Here is an 18031-nt window from a genome sequence, read left to right on the forward strand (position 1 = left end):
CCAATTTAAAAGGGAATAAAGCAAGAAGTCCAAGATATGTAATGGTTGTAGTCCCTATGGTCCGCGTCTTTGAAGTAAGAGTCAGACTCTTCCATGTTCTTTCTATTTAGGATCTCTTAAAAGCCCAGATCATTCACTAACACATACACACACACACACACACACACAGATGTGATTTTACATTCAGTAAGTTAAGGCTAGGCAGAAAATGCAGTGAAACTCTAGCCCAGTTGGAAGAGTTGGTTTAACACTGTGGTGCCCATTACTGTACGCTGCCGGGCAAATCGGAACATCAAAGTTCCTCCTGTTGCTCTCCATGGCTGGCGGCACCCAGAGAATAGGGATATTATATGGACCAAACAGCCGGATAATCGAAGGACTCTGGCAGCCGGTCCATTCCTCCTGCTGAAACACTCAAGGACACGCTCCTGCGGAACACTAATTGACGACGTGCCGCTCTCCTGACGTGCCTCTCTTGCAATCGCTTCATGCAAATGCAGGGTCATGCTAAGGAGATGCGGGGTGGGGGAGAGTAATTTTTCGAGGTGCTTTAGTTGTTGTAATTAAAAAACAGAGCGGTTATTTCCCTCCCACGCCCTCCTCCCCTCCCATCAACCTAGTCTCGAAAGCCTTTCCAGTGAAAGAGAGGAGCCAGGCTGAAGTCCTGACGAAGGACACGGAAGGGCAAAGCTTTGGGAAAGCATGTGAAGGATGCATCGCGCAAGTCGGGAGGACCAGGGAGAGGGGCAATACAAAGGCATGCCTTCTCCAACACAGAGACAGGAGAGCTTCTGAAATGTGCGCGCGGCTGTGTTTTAAAGAATTGTCATTGAGAAAATGCGAGTTATGGCAGGAGACCAAAGACAGGCTCTTTAAGGGTCTGTTGTCCAAGAGTAACAGATCTCCCTGTAAAATCCTATGCAGAGTTTACTATGCATACCCCTGGTGACACTGGAGTCCTTTCCACTGGACTTCATTATCACCCAATTCTTCATCACCCTCCAGCATTCAGATGTGTGTATATGGGACGTGGGGGAGTGACATCCATATGTGTGTATATGGGGTGTGGGGTGTGACATCCAGATGTGTGTATATGGGACGTGAGGTGTGACATCCAGATGTGTATATATGGGGTGTGGGGTGTGAGATCACAGCTATGACAGATAAGATTCTTGTGTTTGAAAGTATCACTGAAAAGGGCTGCCTCTAGAACTTCTCTAGGTATGATGAAGTCCTGGTTAAATCAACGTCAGCTCACCTCTTTCATCCTGCTCTGTTTCCAAAACGGAGGAATTCTCTCCCCTGTCTCCTCCACCCTCCCTTCCGTGGCTGGGGGCACCTGAGACGAAAGGGGAGTGTGTGTTGGGGACTAGGCAGGGGGAATTCGTGCGAAGCACTTACAACGGGAAAGAGAAACCCCTAAAGAACTGGGCAGATGAAGGCATGCTCCCCAGCTGAGGTATTTTGTGGGTCTGACGCGCTGTGTAAAAGATGTGGCACGCATTCCCACTCGGATTGCATCTCTCCAGCCCAGGAAAGTTTTCCTATCAAAGGAGCAAGGGGATGGGGAGGGGGGGAGAAAGACAGCGCGACAGCAGACACCCGCCTAGCCTACCCGCCCCGCAACACCGCCGGCCACATCCCACGCCGCTTTCCCCGGACGCTGCCTCCCCGCAGCTCTGTCTGTCTCTTTGCCTGCCCTGTGCTGAGTCTGGCATCGCTCGGCTCAACCCACCCTGACAAGGGACTCCATTGAGCCTGCCGGACTGACAGAGAGCGGCAGCCAATGGCGTCGGGCCGCTTCTGCGGGGCGGCGCCGAGGGGGGCTCCTCCGACCAATCGGGAGAGCGCGAGGCCTGCCGAACAGGTTCAGTTGTCGCTGGCTTCGGCGTATACTTCCGCGCGTGGCACCCGGGATAGGTGGGAGAGCCTGGCACGGCTGCAGAGACACATACGCGCGCACACTCGTGCGGAAGCAGAGGAGCGCCGGGTGATACGGTTCCTATAAATCTGTGCTCCAGTCCACCTCCCATTTAAGGCGTCCTCCCCCCTTATGCCTGTCCTCAGTTAAGAGATGCAGCAGCTTACTTCGATTGGGAGCTGCTAGCAAGAAAACCAGGAGGCAGAGAGAGGGGAGGCTTTCAAGAAAGCCCTCGTTCATTTCCCTTCCTTCCTTTGTTCCTACCTTTTTTATTTCTCCTCCCCTCCCCCCTTTTGGTTGAGTTGTGTTGTCACCGAAGAACCTCACACTCCTGTCACGCTCCCTTTTTTTTAAAGTTCTCCCCCCCTTTTTTAATTTCCCCCCTCCCGATTTCTTTGACCGCTGCGGGAGTGGAGAAGAGGAGCTTTTTATTTATTTTTTTCCTCCATTTTTTTTTTAAATTTGCTTTTCTTTACAACTGTCCGCAATTTAGGTTTTGGGGTGTTGTCTTGAGACCTTTACCCATCTGCTTCTTAAGACTCATCCTTATTGGGAGACCCTACGTCGTTACTTTATTATTTTTTAAAAAGCTGAAGAAAGAAAGGTAAGTTGTACTATTATTCCTATTGATATTTTGGTAGCGTTTCTGTAACTGTTCAACTGACTGTACACTAGATACAAAAGAAATGCTCAAAGTGCATGCCGTATGCCATTAAGTTTATCGCACACGCTTCTGCTTAGGGCTTCAGCAGTTCGTGTCCTCTGCAGTGGGCTGGTAGGGGGCTAGATATACCCCCCCCCCCATGTTCTGTCTCCTATAGGAATCTCAGGAGAAAAGAGAGAAGACGAAGTGCGGGTTTCATCTGATTCGTTTTTCTTCTGTGATTTAAGCAGTTCCAGTGCAATGCTGTGCCGGATTACTCCAGCCTAAACTCAGTGGGCATAGACTGGAGTAACTCTGCCATAGGGTTGCATTGTTAGATACTCATCTTGAGCGTTTCACGCGGCTCCAGAGAGAGAGAGAGAGAGATACAGCAGTGAGCTAGGGGTGTGAAGTTCAGCGCCTTAATAATAACAATAATTTTAAAAAGCCAACTCTGATCGCGGAATGCATCGGCGTTGGACCGGCTGGAAGCATCCAGCACCCGGCAGGGTAGATGAATGAATGAAACGCGTACCGCTTTGAAGAGCTTAAACCGGCGTTTGCAGATCAGCCGGGGATAAGCTCCCGAACTCTAATTGCATTAGCCAAATAGCATTTGGTGGCTTGGGAGGACAAGGGGCGGGGGAGAAGCCGCGAAAGGTGAGGAGTTGGAGCTGGCCAGACCAGCAGATCCCGGTGGTTCGGCGGATGCTTCGAGATAGAACAATCCCGGGGTGGGGAGGAGAAGGGGGACAGGAGGACCAGACTTTGAAAGAACCTTGCAATGGCAACTATCACGCTCGGCAAGGGAGGGCTGAGCTTTTATATCCGGGAGAGACGGTTTTTCTTTGTTCTGAGGAAGCGGGGTGTGTGTGTGTGTGGGGGGGGAACTGCTTCGGTTTCTTGCTGCCGCCGAGAGGCATTCTGTTGGGGAAGCTCCGCTCGAGGACCGGGTTAGGCAAGGCGAGCCGTGCGCCCCCCTCCCGCCTCCGCCCTAGCCGCTGTCCTTGGTCCTGAAAGGGGGCGGCTGCATTCAAGCCCCGGGAAGAAGAAAGCCATTTCCCTGGAGCGAAAAAAACGTAGAGTCAGCCCAACGCCGAGCCTATCCTCCCAGCAGTCCCCTCCTATTCTGAAACCGACACCATGCGAGAGACGATGGATGGCTGAGGCGTTTCTGGTTCAGAAAACCCACGTTCGTTTTGCCGGGTGTCAGCATTTAGGCTCCTTTTGTTGAATAGGGAAGAGGGATGCGTACGCGCGCACACACACACACACCCTTCCCTCCTCCCCCAGCGGCTGTTTGAATCTTTTATGGGAGAAGTTAGCGGCGAAGGAAAGACTATATATGTGTTATAGATGGGGCGTGGAGGATGTGGCCGGGCATTGAATAGGACTACCCCCCCACCCCCACCCCCCCCCACACACATCCTCGCCTCCTTTCCCTGTATTTAAGTGGCTGCCAGGGTCTCTGTCGGGGACCGGCACGGGAGCTGCCATTGTGGCTTAATGTATATGCCCAGCACGTTGCTATGTGTGTACCCACCTAGTTTCACGTCTGAAAAGCGTTTCACGGGAGCCCGAGTTCCCGGTGGCGTATCGGTAGCCTTGGACTCCCCTGCCTTTCATTTTGGGTTTTTTCAAGTAGATGGGGGAGGCGGGGTGGGGGGGGGGGGGAGAGAAAGAAACCGGACTGGCGGCGCTGCGATTAAATCCATAATGGCAGATTTACACGAGAGCGGGTTTGAGCGTCTGAGAGAGGAAGGAAAGACTGCAAAGCCCCCACCCCCCACCCCGGGCGAGCCTTCTGAGGACGCGACGATCTCTTTGCCGGTTAAGCCCACAAACACACCCCTCGGTGCCCGCGAAGGATGGATGTCTCCGTGTGATATCTGATCCAAACGTAAGGGGAATCGTTGCCGCTCCTCATCACGGTCAGAATGTTTCTAGGTATTCGGAAAGCCTGCGATATTCAGCTGCGCTCTCGGCAGAGGAGACATCAGTGGGAATTCTCTGGAGTAAGCAGCTGGGGTGCTCGCGTGTGTGTGGGGAGGGAGTGTCTTTAGATCCTCCTCGGGGACAAAAGAGGCTCTCCGCCATTCTTAATTCCAAGCAGGCACAATAGAAGGGATCTTGCTGCTGCTGCTGAAGGAGAGCAGTAGCTGAGCCTTGGGAATGTCGGCTTCAGTCGCTGTCACGCGAGTTTTTCCCAGCCTCGCCTTCTCGGGGCGGGCTGCAAACCGGGCATTTGCAAGCAGCAGCGCCGCAGGTTAGCATTGCGAAGTTAAAAGCCACTTCGCTTTGCCGAGGGCACGCCTTTGAAAAGCCGAGCTCGGCCCACCCTGCCACTAACAAGGGAGAGTATTTACTACGGCGATGACTGGGACCGTAGGGATCCAGTGCGCAGATACAGTTGTTCTGGAGACGGGTGTAGCCCCCCTACAGTACGCTAAAGCTTAAATGAGTGTGAGAGAGAGCGCTGTTGGCCTCTGCGCCTTCGCTGCTGGAAAGGAGCGCAAGTGCCCTCCTCCAAAACTGTAGAGGGCTACATCGGGTTTCACTCCGAAAGAAGGAGCACCCATCTCCGGCCCTCATTCCATGTGTCCTGCTAGCTCCCTCCCCCCCCCCCCCGGCCTGCCTCATATGTCCAACCAGGTCTGTTTTAAGAGCCTGCAGCGAAGCTGGTGGAGCCGGCTGGCCTGCCACCTGTCTCAGAGCGTCAAGGGCATCCTCTCTGAAGGAGGCAGCCCCTGCTTCCTCCCGGGGTCCTCCCCACCCCCGGCCAGCTCGGCGTCGGAAAAGCTCCTGGCAGGCAAGGGCTCCCGCGCAGACCGGGCAGGTGACCGCCAGGAGCCTCCTTTCGAAGGACTGTAGCGAGGGGGAGGGGGCAGGTGCCATTTCATTGTCGGCTGAAGGTCACGCTTTCCATGTCTCCGCCAGAAGTCAGGCAAACGTTGCTTTGTGAGTGCCTGCGGGCAGGGCTCCATGGGGAAGGCAGAGGGGCCCGCTTCTCTCTGCAAGCAGCAAGGCAGTTACGAAGGCTGTAGACTTCCCATCACTTATTAGGGAGCAATTCTCCTTGAACCCAACGGGCCCTTCTTTCTGATGCAGAACTGCACTCTAGAGCCACCTGCCTGGGCCGGCTGCAAGCTAGGCCGACCTGGAGCTGGGTATTCTCGAAGCCACTTAATCCGGCCTACTTGGATTTAACACGGGGGTCAGGGCCCGGGGTTCGGCAGCAGGAACAATGCCCCTGTTTCATGACAGTGGAACTACCTGGGTAGGATTTGTTTCCGAGTCGGTAGTCTTGGGAGGGTCAGGTTGCAATGTTTGGGAAGCAAACTGCAAAGTAGAGCCGCCGCCCCCTCCCCCCCCTTGCTGGCATCTGAGCAGGGGTTTAAGCCTGCAATTCTAAACGTAGCTACTAGGGAGTAAACCCCATTGAGCCGTTCATTTAAGTGTACATGTTTAGGATTGCGCTGCCCGTAGCCTGGAGGACTGCAGTTCTAACAACTGCATAACCAAGTCTCTTCCAAGAGGTTGGTGAGAGCCAGCAAGTCATCCTCCCACAAAACGATGGCAGTCCGGAAAGCACTTAACCCAATTTGGAATCAATGAGATCTTGGGATTGAAAGATCCGCCTCCACGCCCCCATCACTTAGCCCACAAGATATTCTGTTCCAATCGGTAAATTCTGCCATGACGGCTTAAGTGTTCCAGGGGCGAGAGCCACGAACGCCCGGTCCCATTCTCTCCCATTAATCTTTAACGAGACTTTCTGTACAGCTTAAGAGGTTTGGTGGACTGCAGCCAAAACCGCTCATTCCAAACCATCTACTCCAGAGTAAGTCGAGCGGCCTGGAAGGTTTCACCCAAGGGTTGCTTCCTTCTTCATTTGACACGTTTACTTGGAAGTAAGACTCGTGAACCTCTGCGGCACTTGCTTCCCTTAAAGGATTCGCCCCCGGCACCCAGAGTTGGAAGGACAACCCTATGCAGAAAACGGGGCTGCTAGTAGTAGTACTCATCTACTCCGGTTTGCTGAGATGAGGGCTGCCTCTGAAGTATGTGCCGCAGCGTTTATGAGGACTCACTCCCAGCGAAGGGGTGCCCGGTGCTACTTCTCTTCGGATCCTGCGCAGAGGTAACCCGTTAACTTCAACGTGATTTACTTTCTAGTAAGTATGCAGAATATGGTGCGCCTTAGTGGTGCAGTCCCAGTATGTGTTTACTCGGAAGAAAACAAAACCCCTCACTGGGGCTTCGACGCAGGAAACTGAGCACAGGATTGCGGCCATCCTTGCCATCCTATGCGTCTACATACCTGGGAGTCCCCGCTTTTTCGAACACCCTGGGGGTCCTACATAACATCGGGCCGTCAGCTGAGGATCATCGGAGCCTAACAGCCCAATCCTAAAGGAAGGTGACCGGTTTCAAGGCGGCCCACTGGCCACGCAAACGCACCGCTACAGTCTTCCAGGGTAACGAAGCCTTGGGCTCGAGCAATCCCCTAATAGGACTTATTTCCTAATAAGCCTGCGGGGAGGGGGCGGCATCCCCAAAGGGAATCTTCAGGACCCCCCCCCCCCTTAGGAATGGCGAGGACGAGTTGTTGCAACCTTATTTTGAGCTAAGCTGTGCGCAATGAAGGAGAAGCGCAGTGGTATTTCGGAGGCCAGCCATTTATTTCCCAGCGCAAACTTTCGCGAGAGAAAGGTCACTTCATCAGAGGCACAGGAGTGCAAAACCCATTAAGCCGATCCACCTTTACGCACAATAGAAAAACCATGGAGGGGAGGAGATGTTCTAAAGGGAGGCTAGTTTAAAACAATTAGAGACTTCCACTGACGACGGAGCGGATCTTGGTTGAAACTGGTTTCCCTTTGTAATCGCCTCCTCTCCCCCTCCTTTCGACTGGATGTGCATTTCAGGGCATCTAATCAAGAGAGAGCTCTGACTCACGAAAACAGCTGCTGGAATAAATTTTATTAGTCTTTGAGGTACCACTAGACTCCTGCTTCATTTTGCTGCTCCTGCCTAACAAGGCTGCCCATCTGGGATTAATCTCTGCCTGGGATCGCGTTACACAACACTTGCAAAAAGAAGCGGCTCCAGATGAAGGTGCCTTCTACTAATCAGGCCTTTGGCCTCTCAAGGTCAGCCTTGTTTTAGGATCTCAGGTGGAGCTTTCCCCCCACATCAACTGCTAGTTGGTTCTTTCACCTGGAGAGAGAGCTGGATTGCACCTGGACTCTTGATTTTTCTATCACCACGCAGGATTCTAAAGTACGCAAACATTGCCAATCTCTTGCCGACCATCAACCCCAGATTAACAGCGTAACGTGCTGAAGCGCTGATGTATAATTTTGCCTTATTGAGCCTCTCACTTTTTTTTTTAAAAAGTAATTTCATATTATTCCAAGCAATCAAATCGTGGCATTGCCCTTTCACAACAACCCTGCGAGACACATAAAGCCAAAAGAGAAAAATGCCCCAACGCGCCCATTGGCTGAGCTGGGGAACGGAAGTGTTCAGGCCTTATTAGCTCTGCCCCCCCCCCTTTTGATCTGCCGCGTTTTGATTGTCAACCCTTCTCCTGGGGCTTTGAAGCTGTTCCTCTATTGCGCAAGCGCTCTGTTATGTTGGCTTCAAGTGGGGGCGGTGCCTCACCGCAGTTTGCACGATTAATTCCGCCCTCCTCGCGGTACGCAGGCGCAGCTAGTTGTCATTCAAGCTGCTGGAAGCCGTGTGTTCTTATTTTTCCCGCCAGCGCCGACCTCCTGCTCTTGTGCAGAACGCTCCGGCGGAGTCTTTTTGCACTGAAGCGGCGGAAACAGCCGACTGCTGTAGGTGTGATTTTTAATCCCTATTTTTCCGGGGGGGGGGGGTAGGCTTGAGCTGTGGAACTGGGCCTTACGAAATTGCATAGACTGCAATCGTGGGTTGCTTTTTTTGGAAGTGGATTCCTTTGGCTGTTTAAACCGCAGCGTTTTTTCTCCTTTCTAGCTACCACGCTCATTCTTTCCCGCTTTTATGCGTCCTATTTTGCAAGTAAGTCTGACTCTCTTCTGTAGGCCTTCTCAGGCAGTGCACGTTGGATTGCAGCTGAAGTTATGACTTTGCGTTGCCAGTCTAGTAGGCACGCCGTTAATCGCCCTTCCGAAGCAAGTAAACTAAATTTTAAAAATGGAAAAAGTCTATTTCCCGCCGCAGACTAAACATCGTATACTTTATAAGCTCACCTTAATCGGAATGTCATGATTTCATTGAAATTCATGTGCGTTACTTCCAAGGAAGGCTGCTAGTCTAGCGAGGCAATTTTATTGAGCTCGGTGGGGCTTATTACAAACACGGTTAAGCATGCATTGATGAGAATTTTGAGCACACTTACTCGGGGGTAAGTCTCCTTGGGCCCAGTTTGGCTTTCTTTCTTAAGAGTTATGCGAAAGACTGCGATCTTATTCGTTGCCTAATTGCCATCATTATAGGCCCAAAGATGCTTGCGGGTGCGGTGGGGGAGGGAGATAATAAAGCTTTTGCAGGGCAGCAGTTCAAATTTACGGTTTTGGCCTTTTCCTTCTAGAAAGGAGGAACTCTCCGCTTTCCACAATCCCTCGACTGTTTGCAGAGCAATAGTAGATTGAGATGCAGCGGCCCGTTGAATCGCCTTCGTGTTGGAGCCCCAGGTCGCGCTTCGGTTTTTTGCGCGCCGTGAAAAGGCGGGGAAAAGAGGGAGCGGAGCGCGCTGCAAAGTGGCGGCGGCGGGGGCCGCTTGCGTGCTAGGCCTTGTGAGAGGCTGCGGGGCCACGTGCCTCTCGTCTTGATTGTCTTCTCTGCCGCAGCTTGGTCGAGGCGAGCCCAGGTGGAAGGCGATTGACCGGGCGGCCGGCGGGCGCACCGCTGGGCCGAGTTGAGGGGCCGCGTTCGCCAATGGCAGCCCAGGCAGCTTGTGGTCAGCCTTCCTTAATGGCCCCGGAGAGCACCTGATGGGAGCCGCTTGACCTCGGCCGGCTAAGAGTTTGCCTTTCAGCTGGCCTGTTTACTTTGGTAGCCATTTTCCTCCCTCCCTCCCTCTTAACACCCTTGAGTTCGGCTCTGACAACTGTTCTCAGCTGAAAAAGAGTGAGCAAGTCCTTACGTCGCTTTACTTATATTTTTTTGTCCCGGCTTGCAATGGGAACGGAGGGAAGGTGATTTTCTCCTTCCCAGCCTTTTGCACACTTTGAAAACGATGCTTGTTAGTATAAGGCAGGAAGTTTTCGAAACTTGTTCGGAAACGGTTTCCAGTTAAAGGAGGGAGGGTGGATGTGTAAAAGGCAGATGTCAGAATGTGACGTCACCGAAATCGCACATCTGTCAGCCTGTTGTGCAAAATTAATATACGAGCATACAGAGGCAAATTTTAATGTCAGGCAGATGGGTGTTGGTCAGGGTCGTAAGGGGGGGAAGTATTTAGGTTTCAAACCAGTTCTTTGGTCTCTGTCTCTTTGGGATGATCCTACACACTGTATTACAAAACTTCTTGCTGGTGCAAGCAAGCAGAAAAGAGCCCTCAATAGTAATGGCAAAACCACGTAGCGTGTTCTGATAAAAGCATTTGGAGTATGTTAAAAATGTTCATCTAGTAATAGGGCACCCTAACGCTCTGGTCAGAAATTCAGAAGCCTGGATTAAGACCTAATTTACACATACAGCAGAACATCCAAAGTGTGTTGAATGGCCTGCACCATCGCAAGAGGGTTTTACATGGTCGCCCCATCCACTTGCTGGGCTGATGCTCCATTTACAGTGAGTTTAAGGGTGTTCCAAAGTGGAATAATCTACCTGCAGTCAGATGTGGTGCAGTCCATTCTTCTACCTCATTCCTGCATATTTACCTTGTGTGTATAAAACAGACGTACCTTTGCTTTGTATTTAGGAAGAATGCTACCTGCAGAGAACTGAGGACTTGGGAGGGGGGTGCACAGCAAGAAGTAAACTCAAAAGGGAATAAGCTTGCTCCTCCTTCTGTTAAGGAGTGTTTGTTTGTGTATGTGCAGAGCAGTTTCCGTGGTTATGAGTGTAATATTTGTCAGGTTTATTTTGCTGAAGTTGCTTAGACTCTAGCCTGGTGTTCAGACTAAATGGATGGCAGTAGGAATACAGGCATTATAAAATATCACAGAGGCAGCTGGCACTTGAGTCTGACTATATTGTTCAGGAGAGATGTGAATATTTGGGACTGCTGAAGTTCTTAACACTGCAAGAGGTGTAGACCTAGTCTTGGGGAGGGGGTAGCAGACAGCAGTTGCGTTCATTAAACTGAGCTGCACTCAGCAGAATCAGGAGCTGTGTGTGGATACAGCCTGTGGGAAGAAGAGTTCACTGAGGAAAGAACTTACTGGAGCTGGCAAATGTTGAGGTGTGATGGGAGTGTGTTTGTGTGAGTGCACAGGCATATGAAAAATAGCATATCTTCACAAGTCTGCCGTCACAAATGTACAAATGTGTTAAAATGCGTTGACATGGCTGGTGTTACATTTCTCAAAACTACAGAAATATAGGGCACAATTCACTTAAAGTTGTTTGTCTCAGTGGGTGCACATGCTTCACTTTTCTTTTGTTGAAATTGGTGGGGATTCCAAGTGGTTAATCTGGCTGGATTGTGCTATTGACTAGCCTCTCCGCAAAGTTTATTCCAAACAACTTCCTTCTGTGCTAACAGGTAAGAAATGGTGACTATAGCTGAATTTTTTGCTCTTCCCTTTGCTTCTGTTTCATTATGCCACCTATATCACTTACATTCCTTGGATTTTCAGGTCACATTCCCCTTGTTCAGACATTTTTGTGTATAATGCTTGAAGTCAGACTACATTTTTGGGGGTAAAGAGAAGCCTATTTTATAGGGACCTGGACTTTTTGCTTTTGTAGTTGCATTTTCTTTAATGTTTTGGCCAGCCTGGTACTCCAAAAGCAAAAACAAAACTCACCCGTAAACCAAATTAAGGTCATAATCTTTACCAATTGGGAAGCTTGTTTGGAACTACTTTAATGGCTAATAGCTGAAGGGATGGTAAAGATGTAGATGATAGACTTTTTCTGTGGCACCTCCTGATCTTTTCCTAATATTCTTGGGTGGGGAAACAATCAGAAAATGCAGGAAAGCAGTGAAAAAAGGTTATAGGCATTTTTACTTTCAAAATGAATGAAATGTTTTTGAATTTGGGGTTTTACTCATTGGCATTTTTTTCTATAAAGCTGACTCCAAAATTAGAGAGCTGTGTATTTTGTAGATGTGTACAACACTCAATCATATGCTTTACAGTGACTTATTTTGTCTGCCAGTTGTGTACTGTTGAGGAGTTCACTGTTAAACTTCAACTCTAACTAAATATGCAACTATTGGACAGTCACATATTACATGTTCAGTACAAAGTTCAATTTTTACCTTTTTTTGTCTGATGAACAGATGCTTTAAGGTAACAGCGGTTTGCCTTTTTATCCCACACCCAAGTTGGAAAGGAAAGGTCCCCTGTGCAAGCACCAGTCGTTTCCGACTCTGGGGTTATATAACCCATGTTATAATCACATAAATATACCACATAGTATAATTTTTGTATGTTAATTAAGTTAAATTATACTGTTTATGTTAAAGCTGTAAAATAAAGTGAGCTTTGATTAGAAAGTAATTACTGTGTACTTCAGTTTTTTCCTCATGGTTTCAAAATGCCTGGAGAAACATCTCTGAGAGGTATCCATTTTTAGGGCTAGGGTGTTTTGGGGTGAGATGTATATTTAATCTGTCTTTTTGGCTTTTGCATGGGGTTCTGGCTCCTGATAATAGCATAATTATATGAATTTTGCCTTCAGTTATAATATCCTTCAGGGCTTTTCCGTTGTTTTTGGTGATACAGAGTTTAGCTGGACAAGATCAGGGAGATGGCTCAGAATCCCTCTTTTGTCATCAAGCTCATCAGGAGACTTTTGGTTGGTTGCTCTCTATTTGCAAATCAAATGATCATTGAGGGGGCAGGAGGGGAGAACTGTGTATGTTGTTTGGAATGTCTTGAAGCACAGGTGAGATGATGTGCAATAGATGGTTTTGAAAATGGTGTGTTGGTACTTCAGATACTGATGGTCAAAGTAAACTCTAAAGTATGCTTGCATGACTTGCTTTGCCATCTGCAAAATACAGCTGCTCATGAGGAGTGTTCAGGAGGTACTGACTACTGACGCTTGCTTGGGACTACAAAAACAAACAGTTGAGAAGCTTGCAGGCTGCAGTGTATGTAGTGTGTGGTGTATGTTTGGTTTGATACTTCCTTGGAATTTTGATGCTTTTAGCTGTCATAGTTGAGGTGTGCTGTAGTAAATGTCCCATTGTGTGGCCAAAAGCCACCCAAGCAGAACCATTGTGGCATCTCGGATGGCCATATAAAAGCTTCGCTGATGAGCATATGAGCAGACCAAAAGAAGTGGATTCTACTAGTATAGCCAGTGAAAGAGCTGACTGGCATCTTTTGCCTGCTAACAGATTAAAACAGTAGTGGATCAACTTTGCTAATGCACACTTGGACTGCTGAGACTTGGACTCATTACCCTCAACCACTCCTATAGTCCTGCTTCAGAGAAATGAATCACAAAGGAGAGGTTATTGGCTTGGCAGTGAGAGAAAATTGAAAATGCCATGTTGCAAAGAGAGCATTTACAGCTGAATTTGAAATTGGGAAAACGTCCAACATAGAAATGATGCTTGTGGGAGTGAGTTCGCCAGACCATCCTAGTGACTAATTCTAGTTCAACCTTGCAAATAGGATGCAGTTTTTGGTTAGTCTACTTAAAATAAAATACTAGCCAACCCTTTCAATTTGCTGTTGGATGCCAAAAATAACTCTTGTAAATAGTCCACTTCTTTTGCTGACTTAATCCTGTCCCTAGCAGCACCATCCTGTAACCATTAACTGTTCTTGTAACCTCTGATGTCTTTGCTCTGTTCCTAATTTCTGTGACCAAATACACAACCTCCCTGTTTTGTTTTCCTGTTTATTTTGCCATTTCTAGAAGAACCAGTCAGTTTAAATAATACAGGCTCTACTCTGTTCTGGATAAACAGGGATCGCTGTGACACCAAGAGCACCCCCTGGTGGCTGAAGGTGTTTACTGGTTTCAGATCATGTGTATAACCATCCATAGCTGAAGCAAAGTTTAAAATGAAAGCTGAGAGTTTGGCAGACTAAAATGTCTGGCAATTCAGATAAAATTTTGCAATCTGAGATGATTGCTGAGCCAGTAATTTGCTTTAGATTCAGTGTAGTTGCCCCCTGCCCCACTAATTCATGAAACAGGTGTTACGAAAATATTACGAAGCCAACTTGAACTTTGGGAGGAAACTTATAACTTAACACATGGTTTAGCTTTTTTTTTTTTGAGCTAAGGAGATTTGTCAGCTTTCAAAGTATCAACAGCTTCTCAAAGTGACATTGAAGACATAATTCAGCAGAATTTGTATTTATGCTGGATTAAATCGTTTTTTTCATTTGCAAATTGATCTAGGCTTTTAGTGAAACTGATTTTCTTAACAATTGCTAGTTAGGAAGTCAACTGATAATTGCTAGTTAGAAAGGCAACTGATAACTATTTTAATAGTTAATTTGGGATTGAAGTTTGATTAAACAAATGCCCATTGGTTCTGGTCAGGACTGAAATTATGCCTGGTTTAGAAAGATGGTTTTCAATATGCAAGTGCTCCAAGCACAGAATATCTATTTATGCAGGTTGAGACGATATTGTTCATAGAGCAAACCTATCTTGTACTTTCCTGTTTTGGGTTATATTTCCCCCCACTTCTGTTTTTTTCGCCTAAAGGGAAGGTCCAGTAAAGAACGTTTCATGCTTAAACTGAACAGATGCCCTTCATTTGTAAGGGCAGTGAACATGAAATGTTGAAAAACATGTTATTTTGGTTTATTTTTTCCTGTTTCGAAAACTTGCATTTGCGGGCCTCTTAACACCAATGCATTTTTGGCAGTCTTTAGCAGACTGAATCTTTTGTGCTATTCTAATTTCATACTACTGATATAGCTAAAAGAAAATCCTTTTGAGTAATCCAGTAGCTAAATAACGAATGAGCTACACTTGCATTGATGTTTCAGATAAAAAAAAAACAACTTTTCAGATTACTTCTGTAACCATCTCTGTGGCAAACATGATTAATTGCAAATAACCTTGAAAGAAGAGCAGTATTGCATTGTCATTCAATGTTTTGACACACTGAGGCTTTATTGCCTTTGAAAAGTCTTTTGTATCAGCACTTGAGCTGATGTTTCCTTTTAAAGTGTGATTCTTCTCAGTTCCAGTGTGTGTTAAGTAAAATGGTTGATCCTGTACTTGTACAGTAAAAAGATTTTAATTGTTTCATCCTTTAGTGTAATCAGAGAGGCTGTAACATGTTTGATATTTGTACAGGTTTTTTCTTTTTAATCAGCACTATATGTACTCAACTTTGCAAATTTTTTAAAGTATGCAGGAAGCTCCTGTCCTGTATAAAATACATAAATTAAGCACATGTGCATAATCTTATTTTGCACAGTTTTATCATTCAGGGTCCTAGGTAAGATGATGTGGTTATTCTTGGTGTATTTGCTGCCGTGCTTGCCTATTTGTGTTTACTCTGCCTGAATCCACAGAACAAGTGAGCTGACTCCTAGAACAAAGTACCCCACCTCTCAATAGGCACTCTCCAGATAAACTCAAAGCTTTTCTCTCCAATAGCTGCTTTGAATATTCTTATGAGCAGAGAGGTGGATGGAATGAAATAAAAATAATCACCTTTTAATGTGCACTTTGAGGGGCAAATGTACATAGCTGGACAGGAATATGTAAGTTTTAATGAATATTGCCAACCCCCCCCCCCCCTCCGGTCCTTAAACACTAAACTTCAGTCTTTCCAGACTGGAGGAGCTGCAAGTGTGTGACAGAAGACCTCATTATATCAGAGTCAGATGATGGGGGAGGACAGGTTTGACTACAGTGTTGTCAAATCTGGGGCCATGGGCATCAGGCAGAGAGAGCCAGGGACAGGAAACATTAACTGAGCACCAGCAAGAGTACCACACACAGAAGAATCAAGAGCTGGAGCCATGGAGGAATCCTATTCACCATCCTTTTGCTTCCCTCAGCGTGCTTACAAAGAAAGGACAGAGGTGGCCTTGGTCTTGATGTGTGTGTGCACAGTTTCAAAAGACAGTATTTTTTGGAGGGGGATTTCTTTACTGTCTTTCTAGGGACTTGTGACCCAGATGGTGAGGCCCTATGATTTGTGAGTTGAAGATTATACTAAAACATGTGCCAGGTATAAGCCATGCCATCTTCTTTTATTTATTGTAGGCTCTGCTCCAAAAAATTGTTCTTCAAAACAGCCACCACCACATAGGGAACAAATCACTGTGTTGCACATTCTGTGCCATCCATCATGATGCTAAAATGTGGCTTACATATAGGATAACGCTTTGCTGGTATGCTAGCTAATGATTTTTTAAATCTTACCTTGCTGATCTCTCCCAATGGAAGAGAGTGCAATTGACAGATCTTTTTACTTGCGTTCTCAGTGTGTATGTTTGTATCTTTTTGAGTGAATGTTTTCATTTGCCCTTAAAGGTTATGTCTTCCAAACGTTAAATCCAGTTTTTAAAAGGGGGGGGGGGAGAGTTGTTTGTCTTGAAACACTTTTTTCTCTCCATCCCCTAACACAAGCTACTCTTGAAACTCCTTTTTTTTAAAAAAAATGTGCAAAGCATTACAAGAAAATTGTAGAAATTAAATTTGTATTGGAATTGCTTAGGAGTAGGGATGGATTATATGAGGAAATATGCTACTGTTTGATATAAAACAGGAGGATTCCAGTCTGGAGACAATACTCATACTTTAAGGTTTCAGTCAGCTGAACCCAAGTTATATCTGGTTTTTTAAAAAGTGGATGTGTTAACAAGGTAGAATGCAGGAGTAGGGGTTTTTTTATGCCTGTCTGTTGAGGAAAAACAAGAAAACACTGCCAGTATTGAAGAGCAGCCTGTGTTACTAGCCCAGCAGGCATTGTTGTCAAATTGCAGGGATTCCAACATCTAATGGATTACAACTGGAGCTAGGCTTCTATAATATCTGCCAAACTATACAAATAGAAAGCAAGTGCTAGCAAGCAGTTCTTTATTGCTCAAGCCTGCTGTACTAAGTAAGCAAGAAACCTGCTTTGGGTCCTGAATTGCCTTATTTTAAATAAGCAGACATTCCTAGATCTATGCTGAAATTCAAAATCATTTGAGAGTAAGCCTCATGGTACTCAGTGGGATTTAATTCTGGGGAACATGGTTAAGACTTTACTGTTAAAAGTTGGGGGAAACGGATGAAGTCTTTGGCAGTAAAAATATTGGGGAGGGAGTGGTTTGGAATGTGTTGCATTATTTCTGGAAAAAATAGGTCTTCAGGTGTGCTGGAATGTGCTGGGTTTCATGGGTGTTGGGGTAGGGCCAGGATCTTTTTAGAAAACCTGTTGGAGTGCTGATGGGCAATGTTGCTCTTGAGTTGTTGTGGTGTTGTCAACTGCCATGGAAGGAAGTGCTTTGCAGTTGCCTTTTGATTTTGCTAATCCATGTTTGTGCTGTATGCTTTTTACAATTATAACGGGATGTGAGGGCAATTTGGCTGTGATATCTGTCAACCCATTGATTGCCAGGGTTGATTTGGCTGATCTCGCTATCTAGGTCGGTGTCCCCTCACTGCTCCATGTGTGTCCCTCCAGAAGCAGCATGCTCAGTGGAAGAGGATGACCATAGAAGGGGTGTACAATTTTGCAGTCAAGGGTATACAATAGCTGCACTCCCCTACTAGAAAGGTAAGGAAAGGTCCCATGTGCAAGCACCAGTCATTTCTGACTCTGGGGTGACATTGCTTTCACAATGTTTTCATGGCAGACTTTGTACGGGGTGGTTTGTCATTGCCTTCCCCAGTCATCTACACTCCCCCCAGCAAGCTGGGTACTCATTTTACCGACCTTGGAAGGATGGAAGGCTGAGTCAACCTCGAGCTGGCTACCTGAAAACCCAGCTTCCACCAGGGTTGAACTCAGTTCATGAGCAGAGTTTAGGATTGCAGTACTGCACTTTAACACTCTGCGCCACAGGGCTCTTTTGTTCCCCTACTAGAACCTCCAAACAATTGAGGTAATGGAAGCTGGGAAGGCAAGATAAATGTTCTGCACTTTAGTACTTCTGCCTGAATGCTTAGTACACATGCTGTATTAAGGGGTTTATTATGGAGATTTCTTAGACTTTGGGTTGGAGCCATCTTTAATCTCTGGAGATAAGATGGGGTATGACTGGTGCTTTCATGCAGTGCAAAGTGCCTTCTGTGGAGGCAGGAGCCTGTTGAGTTTAAGGATGTTGGGAATAAATTCTAAGGCAGGGGTGTCAAACTCATTTGTTATGAGAGCTGGATCT

General features: G+C 47.1%; 1 protein-coding gene across 11 annotated transcripts in view; it reads left to right on the top strand.

Annotated features, from left to right (window-relative positions):
• The first annotated feature begins 1908 nt into the window (after positions 1 to 1908).
• ELAVL2 (ELAV like RNA binding protein 2) overlaps positions 1909 to 18031 on the top strand; it is a 191872-nt gene continuing 175749 nt past the window's right edge. For 2 of the 11 annotated variants that reach the window (XM_060237210.1, XM_060237214.1), the window contains exon 1: positions 1909 to 2525. Coding sequence is in view for 2 of the 11 variants with exons in the window: in XM_060237203.1 (XP_060093186.1) it covers positions 8201 to 8407 (207 nt within the window). In the remaining 9 variants the exon portion in view is untranslated. Of the gene's footprint in view, positions 2526 to 8178; positions 8412 to 8706; positions 8730 to 18031 lie in introns of those variants that run through there. The other 9 variants (XM_060237203.1, XM_060237204.1, XM_060237209.1 and 6 more) reach the window with 6 other exon arrangements.

This window comes from Heteronotia binoei, chromosome 4 (genome assembly GCF_032191835.1).
Source record: "Heteronotia binoei isolate CCM8104 ecotype False Entrance Well chromosome 4, APGP_CSIRO_Hbin_v1, whole genome shotgun sequence".
Taxonomy (NCBI): Eukaryota; Metazoa; Chordata; class Lepidosauria; order Squamata; family Gekkonidae; genus Heteronotia; species Heteronotia binoei.